General features: G+C 41.9%; 1 protein-coding gene across 2 annotated transcripts in view; it reads right to left on the bottom strand.

The window, feature by feature from the left end:
* Positions 1–19,688, bottom strand: part of atad2b (ATPase family AAA domain containing 2B) — a 74,611-nt gene extending 54,923 nt beyond the window's left edge. For both annotated transcript variants that reach the window (XR_008531864.1, XM_054618231.1), the window contains exons 1-19: positions 19,379–19,688; positions 15,076–15,242; positions 14,856–14,887; positions 14,610–14,739; positions 14,007–14,106; positions 13,764–13,893; positions 13,424–13,567; positions 13,204–13,279; positions 12,888–12,989; positions 12,635–12,746; positions 12,420–12,535; positions 12,079–12,253; positions 11,745–11,833; positions 10,836–10,995; positions 9,455–9,545; positions 9,026–9,337; positions 8,208–8,358; positions 6,637–6,823; positions 6,291–6,476 (exon numbers count right to left, since the gene is read on the bottom strand). Coding sequence is in view for 1 of the 2 variants with exons in the window: in XM_054618231.1 (XP_054474206.1) it covers positions 6,291–6,476; positions 6,637–6,823; positions 8,208–8,358; positions 9,026–9,337; positions 9,455–9,545; positions 10,836–10,995; positions 11,745–11,833; positions 12,079–12,253; positions 12,420–12,535; positions 12,635–12,746; positions 12,888–12,989; positions 13,204–13,279; positions 13,424–13,567; positions 13,764–13,893; positions 14,007–14,106; positions 14,610–14,739; positions 14,856–14,887; positions 15,076–15,242; positions 19,379–19,477 (2,559 nt within the window). In the remaining variant the exon portion in view is untranslated. The remainder of the gene's footprint in view (positions 1–6,290; positions 6,477–6,636; positions 6,824–8,207; positions 8,359–9,025; positions 9,338–9,454; positions 9,546–10,835; positions 10,996–11,744; positions 11,834–12,078; positions 12,254–12,419; positions 12,536–12,634; positions 12,747–12,887; positions 12,990–13,203; positions 13,280–13,423; positions 13,568–13,763; positions 13,894–14,006; positions 14,107–14,609; positions 14,740–14,855; positions 14,888–15,075; positions 15,243–19,378) is intronic.

Below are 19,688 nucleotides of genomic sequence, written 5' to 3'. Positions count from 1 at the left end.
TGGACTGTACAAAAAAAGGTAAGAGGTCTTAGTCTTTAGTACATGTAGTTCATATGCACAAAAGAGCCAATACAGGTACAAAACACATGCCTATTATACAATTGATTACATCACAATGATTGCAACAAAATAACAAAATGTAAGTGATAAAGAAAGTGTTGAAAATAGGAACAATGGCATAATAACAATAATTTAACTGAAGTATAGATAGAAAGTTAAAGGAGATTGGGACCACTCAATTGCCTCTCAACGGCTCTCAACATGGCGACGCCTGAGCCAACGACTCTTAGCCAGGAACGCCAACAGTGCTAACAGTACAAACAACGGAAAACATGCTGACAGATAATAATGGGGGACTAAGAAAGTGGGCGCTACGCTTCCGCAACGAGACCAACAACGCTGTCAGTTGGGCCCTGAGCCACGCTCACTTGCACGAACATGCACTAAAAGCAAGCCAACCGAGCAGCCCATGTCAACAAAGCAAGGAGAAACTAGGATAACGACACGCACGAAGGGAGAGAAACGTCATAGCACTGTATCTTTATACAACAAATAGATGTTCGCTGCGATATTAATGCCCTGAATGCTGTATATTGCTCTTCTTATGTACAATATTGGTAGAGAAATACATAACCCTTTTTCAAGCTCTATATGTTTTCTGGTCTGCATCTACATCGGGGCTACAGGGGGCTTCAAAGTTCCCGGTTCACTTCCATGATGGAGCTCAAGGCTTCTCCCGACGGGAAGCCCTGTTGCTGACTAAGCACCAACTTTCCTCTTTATACCCCCCAAACCCACCCCATCTGTCTTTCACATCGATCCTCTCCTTTACCCATGACATGTTTGTTCTCTTTCTCTCCACATTGCCTTCTGTTCTCTTTCTTATCCTCTCTCTCTCTCTCTGTGGATTTCACACTCTCTCCTCAGGAAGACAGGAAGGAAAAAGGAGGAATAGAGTAAAAAAAAAAAAACACGAGGAAGACAGTAGGGGAGCCAGAGACAGCCGAAGTGTGTGTAGCACACAGCGGGTAATGATTCGCAGTATTTTTCATCATGATAAAGGCTGCAGGCGTGTTGACACAGGGAGGGTTAGCAGAAAAGTGTGGATAGATGAATGCTTAAAAAAAGAGGGAGGAGGAGAGGGTGTGTAGACGAGAGAGAGCTAAGTGTACAAAGAAAATTGGGGATGTCTGGGTGAGAAGAGCAAACTATAAAACAAAACTGGACTCCTGTTCTGCTAGCATGATCAATTCTTAACTGACTCAAAAGCAAACCAGAAACACTTTCGTCAGACAGCCTGGCTCTGCCCTGTTACTACATCTTTATCTCAATTTTCTCAAGAACAACATCCCTACTGCAAGGTGTAAAATGAGACGGCAATAAAACACAGCTTGAGTGGAAAAAGTCTTCAAGTAATCCACATAATAACAGAGACGCCTTCCCGATTCACAATTGTCTGAGGATGATACATTAAAAGGTCTCTCAAACTACAAGGGATGACACCAAGAAGGTCTGTTAACATTCTGCAAAATGAAAAATGTTGAAAATGACATCCAGACAGAAATTTACCCACTAAAGTCCAGATGTTGAGAACTGATTGAGGGTAAAACAAAGCATGAGATTGTCTTTCGGATTGGTTAGGTTTCAGCATTAATGCAGAAGCCAGAATCGGGGTGTACGAAACTTCACTTTGAGACAAATTTGGAAGAAGAGTTGAAAGAAAAATAACCACATAAACACACACAGAACATACTGCTGAAATCTGCCATCAAGGCAGCTGATGCAGCAAAAAGGGAATTAAACCCAAGTCATGAATAATGGATGCTTGTTAGTGTTATTGTTAACTTTACCAGTTAGCTAACGATAGCGTGTTTGATGGTAATGGAGAGGTAACGTTAACGTTAATGCTACCTAACCAGTCAATAGCCGACCTCTGCATTTACAGTAAGGGACCTGAGGATAACGTAACGTTACTTATGAGAAGTCAAAATTATAAAAACTGTTCAAATCATGTAACTAACGCATTTTGTCCATAGCAACATGCTGAGTCTCTCCCCATTACCAGTGCAATTTATAAATTCTTGTTTTCTAACTGAATTCTACTTTTTACACATAAAAAGAAAAAATGAACTAAGATGACGTCAAAATCTAAAACAAACATTTATATTATTAATATACCAATTTAAATTTGTTTTAATAAAAACTAAAATGTTTTGGAATACCCAAAAAATCCCTTTGATGTACATTTATGTTAAACCTCACTTTGAATAATTTTTCTTGATGATAAAGTAGAAAAACAAAGAATTTAAATCCAGGACGGTCCACATTCATTTTGGGACGTCTTAGGATATCTAAAAGTTAGCAGAGAGCCGTGGCGTTTACCCTACTGGACTGTCGCGGTGAAGGGGGAGCAGAGTCTGAGGTTGAAGGCAAAGCTCTTAATGTACCACTCCATCTTAATTCCAACCCTCAGCTATGGTCATTAGCTTTGGGTATTGACCAAAAGAATGAGGTCACGTATATACGCCTCGAAGGGAGCTCAGAGTAGAACCCCTCTTCCTTGGAAGTGAAAGGAGTCAGTTGAGGTGGTTCAGTGTGGAAGCGTTCCAGCACGTCCAACTGGGAGGACACCACAGAGCACGCTGGAGGGATTACATCCCATCTGGTTTGGGAATGCCTCGGGATCCCCGCCCCCATAAATGAGCCGGAGGATGTGGCCACAGAGACGGACAAGTGGGCTACCTCTCCTAGCCTGCAGCCACTGCGACCCCAAATCCAGAAAAGCAGACCCTGTCACGCTATTGCTAACTGAATATTTTACATCCACTGAGGAAAAATAGTAATGTTGAAAATGCACTGCTTTATGAGTTGCTTTTTGGAGACACACATAGCGAACAAGAGCTGAGCACTTTGAAGTCAGTGAAGTGTTAATATGTGCTTGTAATTAAGTATTTAGAGGGCCTTATTGTGGTTTGAGATATCTCAACATATGATTTTTATCGGGATAGAACACCATTAAAAAAAAAAAAATCATATAGATCATATAGAATTACCGCTCAGCCCTAGATGGGCCTCATATGTTTACATGTGTGTTTGTTTACATTAAAATGTCAATAACATTTAGCCAACATGGTGCCAGATTAAACAGGAGGGTTTTTCTTATCATTATAAAAGACCTGAGCATGTGCAGGATTTGCACATTTTTGTTAAGAAAGCCCGAAAAGATCTTTCTATATATTATTTTGGTTTGGTTTTATTTTTAAACGGATATTTTAAGATTCATTCCAATTTAAATGTCTGAATATTATCAAGTATTAAAAGTAAATTGCTCTTTGACAGAGTGTATTTGTCATATTATGCCATTATATCATTATATCAGTGGCATAAAATGGTCCAAAAATGAAAGTTATCTGTTTCGCAATTACTTCTTGAACAATATATAATCTAACAAAAGAAGTTATTGTGTAATGCGTATTCATACCATTCACAATTCACTGTTGTGTGATGTATGATGCCTCAAAATGCACACCCTGAAGAGTGCTACAGCGCTAAAATTAAAGACGGATGGGACTCCATCTCTCTTCCTCTAACTGCAGTTACTTCACACTTTAAATCACATGTTCTAGCAATTTCCATCGGTCCTCCAGCGAGGAGGAAGTCAATCTAACCGGCATGATCGGCTGTTAAGGGAGGGAGGGAGGCTATGTAGTTGGACCGAAGCCTGTCGTGTCAGTTTTGGCTGGGGAGGGATGCTGCCTCTTCCCTGCTGCGGTCTGGAGCTGAGACAGCAGCTGTCACTGTGTTCTCCGTGCCAGAGAGTGAAACAACACTTTCGGAGATAGACAAAAAAAATCACTTGAAGCGTCATGGACTGCAGCATGAATGTGCCTTAAAAAATTGAATCAAAAGCAGAAGCTTCAAGGCCACTTTGAGACAAAAGACAAGTATCATAATTTGATTTAAACAGAACCTATTATGCTATTTTCCGGGTGCGTATTTTTATCTCAAGTTACAGTTACATCTTCAGCTCCGTCTCTCTCTTTTGTTGTTTGAGGGCCAAACTAGCCGGAAGGGGTTTTACGTCACTTCCGTAACATTGTGACCTCATAAAGTTACAGAAGTGAAGGAGAGAATTCAATGGAGCCGTTTCAGGAGCTTCTGGAGGGGGGGGTCCACTCCTTTTAGGCGTGGACTTCAGGTTTTACACTCTACGGACCTTTTACATGTACAAAAATATATATAACACACTAAAGGAGAGGGAAAAAGTGGAAAAACAGAATAGGGCCACTTTAAATAATCAACGGTCAAATTAATAGACAAGACAAAAAAAAAAAAACTTACTCATTCAGCAAGTAATCTGCAAATCATACTCTCGCTGGAAAACCTGGAGAACAGTTTCAGTGGGACTACTAGATATGTTTCCTTACGGATTTACAAAATCACGTAGAAAATCACAAGCAGCAGCAGTTGTGTGGAGTTTGTATGCGGGTCCTCTACAAACTTCAAACTTCAAATCTGCTTGTTATCACAGTTATGGGTTTTTTTCTTAGTAGAGCTGAAAGCGTGTATTTATTTTTAACAGTCCATTTGGTGCATTCGTGTGGCTTCAAAAGTCTTAAGAGTTGGAACCAAAATAACCATAATCACCATTAAAGGAAACGACACAAGGATTCATTGAACAGCAGAATTATCGAAACTAGTAAAGTAACTGCAACAGAAAGTAGGCAGCGGTCTAGCACAGGGGTTTGGCAATAATATTAATCTTATTGTTGACCATCTAGGCCAAGGATTTGTTATTGCAAGTGAGGGAACAAAAGAGAAAGAGGCACTGTGTGGGGCAAAGGTATAATGGTTTTCTTTCAAACATTTCTTTGAAAATTGAGAAAAGATCAGGTATTCTCAAGATGTAACCGTACACACGTTAAGAAAAGAACTGATTAACAAGTGTAACGATGTAATTCCACAAGAAACTAGCAGCGCAAGACACTCAAATGGGGAAGAACAACCAGGACAAAGACAACATAGCCTGAGGACAGTGTTGATGTCCTCATGCACACCATTTGTCCCATCATGAGATTAACAATTTTCCAGGCTACACGCTATGTGTTCAATGACCAAAGAAAAGGTAATTTAATGGAAAAAAAGTAATTGCCAATCCTACGTGGTTCCAGCCACTCACCTAGCATGTAATGAATAGCAATCTGCCATGAGACACAGAGGCTGAATGCTCTCTTACCTCCACTTTTTATATTGGTAATCAACAAACATGGAGGAGTAAAGGGAAGTTAAAAAAAAAAAACTTTAGAAATGTTAAGAATTACAGGGGAAATATCAATCATAAAATACAAAGAAAACATAGAATGGCAGGGAAAGAAAGATAGAAAAACAAGTAAAATAGCAAAGGAAAAACAAAAAGTGTCCAATACAACTATGGGGTTTACCATCCCAAGTGCCTTGGTCCTAATAAACTACAGAGAAAGAATCATCTCAAGAGCATAGCTATCGTTGAAGCGTAGCCAGGGTTGAGGCCTTGCACAAACAGCAGCCACACAAATACAGAGACGGACAGAAAAAACAACTGCACAGGCCCATTGTTATGGTGTGTGTGTGTGTGTGTGTGTGTGTGTGTGTGTGTGTGTGTGTGTGTGTGTGTGTGTGTGTGTGTGTGTGTGTGTGTGTGTGTGTGTGTGTCCTGGGTTGAAAACATGTTGCTACCAACCGCCAGATCTAATTAAAGCCCTTCTGTTGCCCAACTAGAGGAGGACCCTCTTCTTTATTTGGATCTGCCTCTCCCCTCCAATATCCTCTATTTCCCCCTCACTCTGAACCAAACCCTCCCTTACAGTCTAACCCCACAGCAGGTGGGCTGACTCTCGCTCTGGCTTTCGGAAAGAGAATAATAAATTCAAGGGGTTGGGGGATAACCATGGTGAAAAGTGGGGTAGTGGGATAAATGACAAGAAAAAGCAGATGGAGCCAAAGTAGATAAAAAACTCTGTGGGAGCAGATGACCTTGACTGTGACGCCCTGTGTGGGTCTGCACTAGAGCTCCTGAGTAAGAGAGCAACAAAGAAACCCTTTGAATGATGCCTCCTATACTAGGTTAACCCTCTCCTCTCTCACATAATGGAAGCAATTCCACCAACAGCTATATGCGTAATCATATGAGAACATGGGCCAGGCCTCCAGGTAAAATCTGAAAATGTCAGCTTGTGTGTGTGTGTGTGTGTGTGTGTGTGTGTGTGTGTGTGTGTGTGTGTGTGTGTGTGTATACACGTTGTGTTTCCTACCTCTTCTGACAGCTGTGAGTAGTGAGTCTCTGCAGTGGCGAGGATAAGAACGGGGCTGAACGAGGGCACGTCCTGCAGCAGGGTGAGGAAGGTGCTCTTCACAGTGTCACTCACTGTCTCCCACCACTCCGAGATGTGCGGCATGAACACCACACTGGGAACGCTGCGGCGGGCCTCGCGGAAAACCTGCAGCCACACACGCACAGGTCAAGCACACATTGTTGCTTAAATATGGAAGAATAAGAGAAAAGCTATAGCACCAATTATTCAAAAAAAACATAGAAGTCAATAAGCTGCTTCGTCTCTCCACCTGTGCAACAGATGGCCTTGCGTGGAATCACTTTACCTGAGCACAGGACTCCTCTGGCGTCTTAGCGCTGACGGAGTAGAGGGTGGGTAAATCCAGGCGGTGCACCGGCAGCTTGTCCAGGTGGTGCAGCAAGGCGGGGGCCATGTGGGAGCTCTGTCCTGAGCCCGGGGCCCCGGCCAGCATCAAACGGGGCCGGTAGGCTGTGGGCTGTTGGAGGGCGGAGCTGGAAGCAGATAGGGGGTTCATGGTAAGCAGAATATCCATCGCCTTTTCCATCACTGACCAGCAGTCATAATGAGATTCAAAAAAAGCATCGCCACAGCAGCTCTCAGGTCAGTTTTGTTCATTTGCTTTAGTAAGATAATGTTGAAGTGCAAAGCTACAGTTGAGACTAATTTAACAACCCTACATGCTTCACTGTAAATGCTTTAAAATGTAAAGTAGCAGGCCTTTACAGAGAAACCACCTCAGTACATGAAATTCTAGATATATCAGTTTGTCACATTTTCAAGGACAAAAGTTGACGACAGACCAAAATGAGAGCAATCGGAACACAATGAAGTCAGATTATTTATTTCTTTCACCACTTTTGAACAACAATGAACTCTTTGAACTGGAGTAGAAGCAGCCCTGTGCTCGAGTGATGTAGTTTTTCACAGAAAAGGGAAAAAAAGGACAATGAGCCAGACACAATGTTAAGTGGTTTACAGAAAGGGTCGCGTGAGCTTGTGACAGCTCGGGCAAACCTCTAACTACCACCGTATTATGTGGAAGCCTTCCCTTGTGTGCCTGTCGTATGGACCAGTACAGGGTCTGCAGCAGGAGTTGTGCATGCAGCAGCACAGTAGGTGTTAGTAAGATGTGTATCTGTACACAATACATGTATTTCTACTTCTTGTTTTGCAAGTATTAGAGGTGATGAAGTCTCGCTCTTACGCATAACTCATCACATGTGTTTTGTGTAACACTTCCTACAGAACACATTTCAAATTTCTTTGAGCTTCCTTTGTGGCAAAGGTGTCTGATAACAAATTAACACAAGCCTGGTTTTAAGAGCACTCTGTTTCTATTTCCATAAATCTACACATTTGCCTCAAGGTTTTCCTTTTGTATACGGCACACACCGCTATAGCAGAAAAAAAGTTTCAGCCTTCAGATAACTGCTTGATAGCTTTGTCGATAAATGTCGATAAATGGTGCCTGTAAATGAAAAGCTATAAGTCATCCAGTTCCTTTAAATCTCTACATTTCTGAATGGGAACACGCATCTCTCTTCACTTTCATTCACTACTGAGATCTAGCTCGCTTGTCTCCACAACTGAGGACTTTCTGCCATTATTTTGATGACTAAATAAATGTGTTTTTTATCTTAATTAAGAGGTTTCCCACTACTAGCATGAAAACTGTACTTCCAAGGCTCACTAGAATCATTAGTATATGTGATAACTCTATGAAAACCAGTAAAACACTCTGGAGACCAGATCATTCTGTAGAAACACATGTACTGTGTATGCTTGGTATGTTACAATTCTACACCTGAAAGAAAACCTATAGTTCAATCACATATATATGAATGAAATGTTGTTCTGTTTTTCCTACGGACTCACGAGGAGAAATGGAGGAAGGGTCTGTGCATTGCAGAGGAGGAGAGCTGACTCTTTGGGGATGCAGCAGGCTGGACTTCATAGATGGAAACGGAGCGTTCCTCATTGTCATCGTCGCTGTACAAGTCGTCTTCGAGCAGCTGATTGTCACCGCCTAGCACAGGGAGAGAAACGCTGCTTATACGGCCATGCATATGTAGCTACTACATTTTCCTGAGGTTATTTAGTACAATGGCAGCACATGCACTTAAAAGTTTGTCTTGACAAAGTTTAATCCTCAAAGCGGCCCTATCACTGACATTAACGAGGTCATTTAACAGAAAAAAGTGACAATAAAAGAAGAGAGCTGGCTTATTAGGCGAGATGTAATGGGCATTTAAAGCGAAACGGCACCCTGGGAGCCTCATGTCATTATTGGGTGCAACTCCCGTAAACAATCTCCCACTGGTCAAGTGCTGCACTGTGGCTAATCTGCTGTAAACACTTTTGTTGACTGGAGTGGGAGTTGAGTTATCGAAGTGCAAGCAGGATGACTGGTTATCCAATCTCTGTGCTATCACCTCTGCGTTCTCTGGGGGGAGTGTTTCATCACACTTTGGGTTCAGTGTGTTGAGGGTGATACAAAGCATTTTGGTAATAAGGTGAAGGGGGAAAAAAAAAAGAAACAATCAAATACTACAGAGTGGCAACAGTGAAAGCGCACTAACAAGTGAGACAGGTGGCAAGGGAGAAGAGAGCAAGAGTCAACATGGGAGAAGAGACTGCCAGCGGTAGGGGAAGAGAAAACAAATGAACAGGCAACCGGGGTCCCAGATCCCTACCGTGTGTGTTGTCCCTGTCAGTACACTGAGCATGGGGGAAGACTCGGAGCAGAGCTTTCAGCACCAAGGAGAAAGAGCTGGCCAGCAGGGGCCTGAGGGCGGGGGAGAGGGCTCGGCCGGGGGGAGCCAGGGCCCTCTGGGAGGCCGGGACGATCGTCCTAATGGCCTTGCTGAAGTCGGCGGGCCCGAGGACGATGGAGGTGACATCCAGCCTCAGTTTGACGCTGCTGCCGTAGATCTGGGGGTAGCGGCGGCGCAACGCGGCCAACGCTGCCTCTGTGCAAAGTGCTTTGATGTCAGCACCGCAGTAGCCTGGGAGCAAACCATACACACAAAAGGTTAGTTATTTAGCTTTTTACAATAATAACTTGAATTGACACTTGTATGACAAAGGTGGCATACAGTTTTATGTGCAGGTGTCACTCTTACCGACACATTTTTCTGCTAGTTCATCTACAAATGGCTCAGCCAGTTTGGGATTCCAGTCCCGTGTGTGAATCTCCAAGATGTGCTTTCTGGCCTTGTGGTGGCAAAGGATAAGAGACACAAGGGAAAAAAGAAAAAAGGCAGAGTCAGAAGATGAGGAGGCAAAAGTCCAGTGTAGGCTAATGTCAAAAACAAACACTGGCATGGTAGCAAGTTCAACTGCTATAGTGGCAATGTACAAAATGTAAAAGAAATGAACAGATTTGATGAGTGGAAAAAAACAAGAGGCATAATAAATATACAGAGGAAATCATATCAGAAACATAATTGAAGAACATATTTTACTCACCTTTACTCTATTAAGATCTGACAACAGCAAGAGAAAAAATCAGGAACAAAGGAATCAAGTGCATGAGTGAGCCCAACAGTAGGGCTCGCTAACATTTCAGCACAATACGCCCTTCATTTCATTGCCGCCGCAGGACCCCGCTTTGATGAGCAGAAGTTAAGAACAAAGTGGTCTTTGTCGAGAATCAAGGGTAACAGTTTTCATCATCTTTCATCACATCTCCCCTTTTTCCTATTCAAAAGGCTCAACTGAGCCAGATTTCACACTGGTTTCTAGTTTTGTGAAATACTAAGAGGGAGCTGAAGTTGAATGTGTAGAGTGGATCAGAAATTGCACACAACAGAAAGGATTTTATATATCTGTATTTGTGAGCTTAACCGGCCGTTGATTACCGATGATCTCATTAGACGGGCCTGATGGAGAGGAGTCACCTACACTGAGAGGTTCATCGGACTCCGTGTCACTCATCTGACTCTTTTAACATGCATTTGTGCGTAGAACGAGAAAAACAAGTCCCCCTCAAGTGCAAGATTCAAGCATGAAGCATTGCAATAATTCTTCTTATAATTATTTTTAATTTTCCGGAAACATAATGAGCATCTGCTTTGCCATTTGCTCACTGGATCAAAACATCCAACAGCGAGGAGAAAACAGTTGAGGAGACTCTTAAGAGCCAGAGGGCGGCATGTAGTAATTTCGCTGCACGACTCTTATGAGTAAAACTCCATTTACTTCTGCATTATATTCTGTCTCAAGCTGGGTGTGCATGTGGGCATGTGCAGCATTGTATGAACATTAAGTTCTCCTCACACAGATTATTGCATTCTGTGATCTCACGGTTGACCAGATGATTCAGATTCTGTGGTGCAACAATATATTAATATGAACTCTTTTAGGTATACAAATAAAGAAGTAGTGCTCCTACAATGAAAAACGCATCTAGTGAAAATCAATGTGCAGCGAAACTGAGACGTTGCATGTGTAGTTTGGGTCAATGAACACGTGTCCGTTGAACACGGCATCGATGCCTCTCACCTTCTTGTCGGGCAGGCTGAACAGAAACTCCCGGTCAAAGCGTCCAGGTCTCCTGAGTGCCGGGTCGATAGAGTCAAGTCTGTTTGTAGCACCGATGACCACTATCTCCCCACGACTGTCCAAGCCGTCCATCAAGGCCAGCAGAGTGGAAACAATAGAACTAGACGGAGGGGAGGAGGGCGGTGGGACGTAATGTAAGTACACATTCACAGCCAAAATACAGATTTTGACCCATGAGTCATTATTTCTGCATATAGAACACAGAGCTGGTCTATCAAAACACGCATATTGAACAAAACAGTGTGAGGTAAAAAAATATCAGCAGTTCTATTCCCGCGTTGACAAGCGCTCCATGCATGTATTAACCCAGCATGGCAGAAAGAGGAGAGCATTTATAAACTCAAGCATGAGCACAATTCAAGTTTTGAAAAAACTTCCATACAGAATTACATTTCGCAGTAACAAAGAAATCCATTTTCTAGATGGGCAACCATTTCCACAAGGATCAACTGCAAGCTGTGCTTCCATAATAGCATACTTCCTCACCTGCAGCTTGTACTGAAACGGTCTAAATCAGAAGTGAAATAGATGTGATTTACCATGGCTATTGCTATGGCAACTCAATGCCAGATAAACAAATACAGACTCAAGAGTCACTGATGTGAAGCACCCAAATATAAATGAAGCAAATTTCTTTGAAAATCAAAGCTGCAGTGCCGTGCCAGTAGTTTTGAACCTGAAGATTAAGAAGACCTGCACCACCTATTGTCAAGGAAAGTAACGGCAGCAGTAGTTTAGGCCTGCAGATGCACACATGCCACAAAGCAGAAGCACTTTTGATCATTTCCCCAGCTGAAGTCACATCTGTGTGGTAGAGTTACGTTTTTTTCTCTTTTTAATTAACCTTACCTGTGTATCTGATCCTGCCTGCTGGAGCGAACAGGAGCCAAACCATCAATCTCATCAAAGAAAATTATGGATGGCCTCATCAGGTACGCCTGATGAAAAAGCATACACAAAGCCACGGTCAAACCATAAAAAAAATAAAATCATTATGCTCATTAAAATATAATAAAGCTAGCTGGGTTCCATTTACTTTAATAGAATGAGTAAATGTTCTCAAAAAGAGAAGCAATGAGCTGAAAATATTCTACCTGCAGCCACCTGTTTTCTATTTACAATGTGAGGTCATTTCAGGTCAAGTGACTGAAGCTGCGGTTACAAGGAAACAAAGGTGTCTCACCTGATCAAAGAGCAGGCGTAGCTGGCGTTCCGATTCCCCGACCCACTTGCTGAGGCAGTCGGCTCCTTTCCTCATGAAGAAGGAAACCTTCTTGTCGCCCTGGCTACACTCATTGGCAAGCGCCCGTGCTACCAGGGTCTTTCCGGTCCCTGGAGGGCCGTAGAACAAACACCCTCTAAAAAAAAGGAAGGGAGAGGGAAAAGGAAACCGTGTTCATTTGATAATGGCAAAGAAAGCCACTTTAATTTCTTTCATCTGTGTACCAACACACACAGAAAAAGTGGACAAGCATATCTGTGATCAGATTTAGTAAAGGAACATAATCACTTAGTTCTACTAACCTGGGAGGCTGAATCTTGAACCTTTCAAAGATCTCAGGATAAAGCAGTGGGAACACTACCATCTCCTTTAGAGACTGAATGTGATTACTGAGGCCACCCACGTTGTCAAATTTCACCTGGGGAGAAAACACACACACATTTGAAACAGATGAAAACTCTCCATTCAAAGAGTTATTGCCTCGTAAAAGCGTATTTATTAAGTGTTTTTCACTCACTGAGCTATCGAGGTTCATGGGATCCACATCAGCTAAGCTGGCACCCACTTTCGCCCGATCACGCAGAACCCCACTCGCCAGGTCTTCTGCTGCCAGGTTCATGGGCAAACACCTGTGGAAGAAAATAGGGTTGACAGAACTCAAATATTTTAAAAGTTCCTTTCAAGAAAATAAACCAGAAAAGGGTTTTCAAAGCAAATATAAATTAGAGGAAGATAAAAAAGGGAGGAATAAAGAAAGCAGCGGTCTTCACCTGTTCCTGGCTCGGGTCATGCTCTTGCTTTTTCTCCGCTCAAACCGCTCTTCATCAGAAGACGAGGTGGTGTCACTGCTGTGAATGGCGTGTTTCTTTACTCTGGAGAGGTGAGACAATCTGGAGTCAGCATCACGCCATTACACTGTCACATTCCTGACTCAGCAGAGACCAATGAATGTGTAAAAAGCTTTTTATAACCACAGCTCAGTTCATTAATCACGGTAGTAAAAAAAAAAAGGACCGCTTATGAGTTACACATTGTAACACGTTCAGTATCACATTTGACTGGGATTTTTCACTCATTTTTACCAACCTTATATGGCTTCTTCTCGCTGGGGATCTGTGGGTGTCAAAAAGTGAGGGGTTGCTCTGTTTTCTGTTCACGGGTTCTGAGAAAGAGAACACAAAGCGACTGGTTATAACACAACCAAGCCTTGAAAAACATGATTAAACTGAGAGGAGAACAATAAATAAAGACAGCTAAACAAAATGTACATACAAAGGTTTGAATAAATAAAAAGATATGTACTTACCGATAGGTGGTGCCTCGTATCTCTGCACCGTCTTTCGCTGCCTCAGGTTGTACGGTCTGTCGTTTTCCTCCCCTGCCTCCTCTGCTTCATCCCCTTCGTCGTCTTCATCCTCTGCATCCTCCTCCTCTTCCTCGCCGTGAGAGTCTGAAAGTCACAAAATGCAAACTTCAAACACTTAACTTAAAGTACACCACACAATCATCTCTAGATTTTACAGTTTTGATGAATTCAGTTAAAGTTAAGGTGGTTCATTAAGTTTTGATGATCTCTCTCTCTCTCTCTCTCTCTCTCTCTCGTCCACTCCACTGATTCATAAGTACAACATTAGTGGGAACCTGACCTTCCGTCCCTTCCTCCTCTTCATCCTCCTGCTCGTTTTTGCTCAGGACTTTGTGGTGTGTAGGCATGCTGAAAGTGCTCCTGCGCATGGATTTCCTGCGCTTCACCCGAGAATACATGTCCATGTTTTCCTGGTTAAAAGAAAAACCTTTATACCATCACATTTATTCACCAAAGATCCTCCGGCATTGTTGCTGTACTTTTTCTAGCTCTGGGTCGTGTGTTACGGCAGGGCAGCACTCACCTCCTCAGTGTCTCCAGTCCACATGCGAAGTCGCTCCACCTCGCGGTTCTGCCTGATGCTGCTGATGTTGTCCATCTCCTGAAGGACAGCCTCAGCAGTGCTGCACACAAACACACACACACACACACAGAGAGAAAACAGAATATGACAAATTGAAGGCACCTTCACAGAAAACAAACATGGGTAAACAATTCTTGTCTCATAAAAGGGAATATGATCTACAGTGTAGTTTTGGACAGACAGTAAATTTTCTTATTTTTAAGAATGACTTTGATGTTAAGTGCTGACCTTCGTCTTCAATTTGAGGGTTTTCACATCCATATTAGTTGAACAGGAGTGTAGGACATATAGCCCTGACTTTACTGCTGCACTGTTCAAAAACTGGGGGTACCAATGTCCAAATACTTAAAGTACAGATTGTGTAGTATATATTGTAGGTAAGCTTTGTGAAGGAAGAAATTTCATTAAAATAAAATCTAAATATAAGTAGTCCAATTCAATATGGCACAAGATGAATTGAAGTACGCTACAACAAATTTTCCACTTCCTGTATCTGTTGTTTTGGAAACAATATTGCAAAGAAAGGCCGTGTCTGGTAGCTACCTGTTCACCAGCTGGTCAAACAGCAGGCTCTGGTTGAGGTGTTCATATTTGCTCTTCTTCCCCCGGCAGCTCCTCTTCAGCTCCACATGGCCATTCATGTGAGAGTGATCTCCACCTCCACTTATATGGGCTGCAGCGTCGACAAAACGTTAATTAGACACCAATTCTTTAATTGTATGATTCTCAAAAGACATGTTCAATGTATGGCTTTTAATAAAAGGGACAAATTAAAGAAAGCTGCATTACCGTGTCCATTTTGCATTATACGAGAGGACAACCTAGAAAATAGAACAACAAAACAAAGAGTAGGATTAATCACAATAATGTTGTTACCTGATTACAATTCATGACATGAGAGGAATGAAATCTGACTCAGCCGGTGACAACAAATAGTCACCGTGCACAACATTATTTCTGCCAAAGACAATGTAGAACATGTAGGGCGAAACGAAGGCCTGCAGCTGACCTGGTGCGGTAGGTGGGGATGTCCCAGCTGACCCTCTGGCCCTTAGTCTGTGGGGACGGGGAGGTATCGCTGGAGCTTGGCTCGGAGGCAGCCTGCCGCCGCGTCCGCTTTGAAGGGGGACCCAACCGTGGACTGCTGGGACTGCTCACATCACTACTGGGCTCCTTCTGTCGAACAAAACAAAACAAAAAAATAATAAAATCACACCATTTCAGAGAGGAAGGAGATATCAGAACAAGCAAGCAACAGAAAAAATAAGAGGATGCCTCGACATATACTTTGACAGACCTTCGCAATTATTCTGCATAAAACATTCGACCCGTCAATCGCATATAAAGCCAGAATATCAAGCAAATAACAGGGAAGCATGAACAAACTGCTCAAGTAACAAAAAATCAAATTCACGTCAACATAAAAGAACGAAAAGAAAGAGCTTCAAATGGCAAAACCAGAAAAGAGCATTAAGACGAGACAAGACACCTCGTACGAAACTACTCAACGTATTCCCCGATTCACAGCGGAGCATCAACCAGACATATGCCCTTGATCCTCGCGCCCTTCACAGTTTAACTTCCCCGCTGATATGAGAGCATATCTCCCTGTTGTCATAGGCAACTGTCTGCAATGCCTGCAGAGGGGTTTGTCTGTCTGACTAGACAGGAGATAGATGCAGGAGTGCATAAAGTACCAACAGTGAACAAATGCTCAGCTGTGGCCTGATGGGTGCACCTTGGAAGTCATGCCTCATTTAAATGCCACCCCATGCAGGACACCCTGGCAGCTCTGTGCAGCTCCTCCAGCCACCGGCTGCTCCACCCTCGGTGTCTGGAGGAGAGGTACCGCAGGTCCTTCATTCCTGCTGCTGTCAGACTACACCACCAGGACCAAAACACTAAAACATCTGTGCAATATAAATACACTGCGCAATACTATAATTACTCTGTTAGTACAGTACCAGTCAAAAGTTTGGACACACCTTCTCATTCAATGGTTTTTCTTTATTTTTATTTTTTTCTACATTGTAGATTAACATTGAAGACATCCAAACTATGAAGGAACACATATGGAATTATGTGGTAAACAAACAAATGCTCAACAAACCAGAATATGTTTTATATTTTAGATTCTTCAAAGTAGTTGAATGAGAAGGTGTGTGCAAACGTTTGACTGGTACTGTATATTCAATATTTTTTTAGTTATTGTGGATTTTATTTTATTTTTACTTATTTAACATTCTTTCCTGTTTAGTACTTGTATTACTTATTTATAATACAGTTTATTTTACTATGTCTCTTGTTTGCACTAGGTACATTTCCCCACTGCGGGACTAATAAAGGATTATCTTATCTTATCTTAAGTACTACCCTGAGCCTTACTGTATTCATATTAGTCTGTTGCACTTATTGTATTCGTATTAGTTTGTTGCACTTATTGTTACATTACATTACAGTCATTTAGCAGACGCGACCAAAGCGACTTACAATCAGTAGTATATTACATATCATTCACCCATTCACACACTGATGACAGGCTACCATGCAAGGTGCCACCATCAGACTCCAACTAACATTCATCATCCAGTCCACACCGATGGCAAGCCTTCAGGAGCAACTTGGGGTTAAGTGTCTTGCCCAAGGACACATCGACTGCCGAAGCCGGGTATCGAACCACCGACCCTCTGATTGAAGAACTACCTTGCTCTCCACTACGCCACAGCCGCCCGTGTATTCGTATTGGTATTAGTTTGTTGCACTTATTGTATTCATATTAGTTTGTTTCTGCACTATACTTTTGCACTGGTTTATGCTCTTAGATGCTTGTTTAAGAAAGGAGATGCACTTATGACTTCTGGTGACTAGTAGTTCTCTTGAATACCTATGTTGAATACACTTATTGTAAGTCGCTTTGGATAAAAGCGTCTGCTAAATGACTGTAATGTAATGTAACGTATCCTATCAAAAAACATTGTCACAAAACATTGGTCAGTTTTAGCAACAGGTTTTTTAAAATAGACAGAAAAACTGAGCCACATGTTTAGAATTAAGTGTACAAATATTAATATTATTGGGAAATAACATTGTGAAAGTGTTGGGTTTGTCACTCTGACAAATCACATGAACGTGTGTCATCAGCCAGTTATAAAAGCTATTCAACACAGTATAATCAGCCATTAAAACTCAACAATGTGTTATTGTTCTTATCCTTTCCAAAACATTGGTAAGTTTTAGCAACAGGTTTTTTTAAAAGAAACAGAAAAACTGAGCCACATGTTTAGAATTAAGTGTACAAATAGTAATATTATTGGGAAATAACATAGTGAAAGTGTTGGGTTTGTCACTCTAAAGCCTGTTAATGACAAACCACATTATCATGTGTCATCAGCCAGTTATAAGAGCTATTCAACACAGTATAACCAGCAATTAAAACCCAACAATGTGCTGTGGTTTCATCCATAAATGACCAGATTATTGTGGATTCTTTACTGTTTTTATTGGTTATTTATAATACTTGTTTGCACTATTATCTATGCTACTGTATACTACTATTCATCACAGTATAATCAACCATTAAAACCCAACAATGTGCTGTGGTTTCATCCATAAATGACCAGATTATTGTGGATTCTTTACTGTTTTTATTGCATATTTATATCCTGTTTTTCTTTTACTATGTCTCTTGTTTGCACTATTATCTATGCTACTGTAATCCTGTACATTTCCCCACTGCGGGACTAATAAAGGATCATTTTATCTTATCTTTTCCAAAACATTGGTAAATTTTAACAGGTTTTTTAAAAGAGACAGAAAAACTGAGCCACATGTTTAGAATTAAGTGTACAAATATTAGGATATAACATATATATTGGGAATATTATTGGGAAATAACATAGTGAAAGTGTTGGGTTTGTCACTCTAAAACCTGTTAATGACAAATCACATTATCATGTGTCATCAGCCAGTTATAAGAGCTATTCAACACAGTATAATCAACCATTAAAACCCAACAATGCTGTGGTTTCATCCATAAATGACCAGATTATTGTGGATTCTTTACTGTTTGTATTGCTTATTTATAATACAGTTTTTCTTTTAGTATGTCTCTTGTTTGCACTATTATCTATGCTACTGTAATCCTGTACATTTCCCCACTGCGGGACTAATAAAGGATTATCTTATCTTATGTTATCCTTTCCAAAACATTGGTCAGTTTTAACAGGTTTTTTTTAAAAGAGACAGAAAAACTGAGCCACATGTTTAGAATTAAGTGTACAAATATTAATATTATTGGGAAATAACATAGTGAAAGTGTTGGGTTTGTCACTTTAAAGCCTGTTAATGACAAATCACATTATCATGTGTCATCAGCCAGTTATAAGAGCTATTCAACACAGTATAATCAGCCATTAAACCCAACAATGTGCTGTGGTTTCATCCATAAATGACCAGATTATTGTGGATTCTTTACTGTTTTTATTGGTTATTTATAATACTTGTTTGCACTATTATCTATGCTACTGTATACTACTATTCATCACAGTATAATCAACCATTAAAACCCAACAATGTGCTGTGGTTTCATCCATAAATGACCAGATTATTGTGGATTCTTTACTGTTTTTATTGGTTATTTATAATACAGTTTTTCTTTTACTATGTCTCTTGTTTGCACTATTATCTATGCTACTATTCATCACAGTATAATCACCATTAAACCCAACAATGCTGTGGTTTCATCCTCGGCCTTGCAGGAGCTCAATGTTTACATTTTGAGACAAAGGCTGTGAAGCTGCTCCAGAGTGAAACACAACATTTTTATTCACTATTTTAATAAATAAAACACGCTGCTTCCGGGTCAGTCACAACAGCAACAGTTCAAAGAACTAAAAACACTTGTTTAACTCGAGATTAGAGCCACAAGTCAACTGTTGTGAGTCCCCTTCCCCCCACTGTGAGCTAACCGGCTAGCTGGCTAGCTGTCGGGGGGCTAGCCGCACACAAAGGGAACTCCACTTGGAGCTAGCCGGGAGCTAACCGGGAGCTAGCCGGGAGCTAACCGGGAGCTAACCGGGAGCTAGCATTGTCAGTTTGACAGACGACCGTTGCGTTCGAACGTTCCATTTGTGTGTCGACGCGTTGTGTGTGTGTGTGTGTGTGTGTGTGTGTGTGTGTGTGTGTGTGTGTGTGTGTGTGTGGGGGCCACGGCTGCTTAGCAACCTAGCCGGCTTAGCAACAGCGAGCTAACTAGCGCTCCGCTGCTGCTGCTGCTGCTAAGCCGGCAGTAGCGGCCACGGCTGCCGGCTTACGTGCTCCTCCGAGCGGCGCTCCGGTCTGGAGGACGACCTGGTCCTGGAGGAGATGAAGGGGCCGCTCCCCGTACGCGAGCTTTTCCTCGTGTTCACCATGTTTGTTCTGTGTCTCCGTCTCTGGTGCTCACACACACACTACACACTACTACACACTGTACACAACACAACACACACCACTACACTACACACCACCTCAACGAGAGCAGCGGCGAGGCGCCATTTCTACCTCTCTCTCTCCCTCTACCGCTCTGTGTCTCTCTACCTTCCTCTCTCTCTATGTCTCTCTACCTTCCTCTCTCTCTCTCAC

Source organism: Anoplopoma fimbria, chromosome 18 (assembly GCF_027596085.1).
Source record: "Anoplopoma fimbria isolate UVic2021 breed Golden Eagle Sablefish chromosome 18, Afim_UVic_2022, whole genome shotgun sequence".
In the NCBI taxonomy this organism is placed as follows: domain Eukaryota; kingdom Metazoa; phylum Chordata; class Actinopteri; order Perciformes; family Anoplopomatidae; genus Anoplopoma; species Anoplopoma fimbria.
The sequence above is the reverse complement of the archived record's forward strand: the minus strand, read 5'-3'. Positions and strand labels throughout refer to the sequence as shown.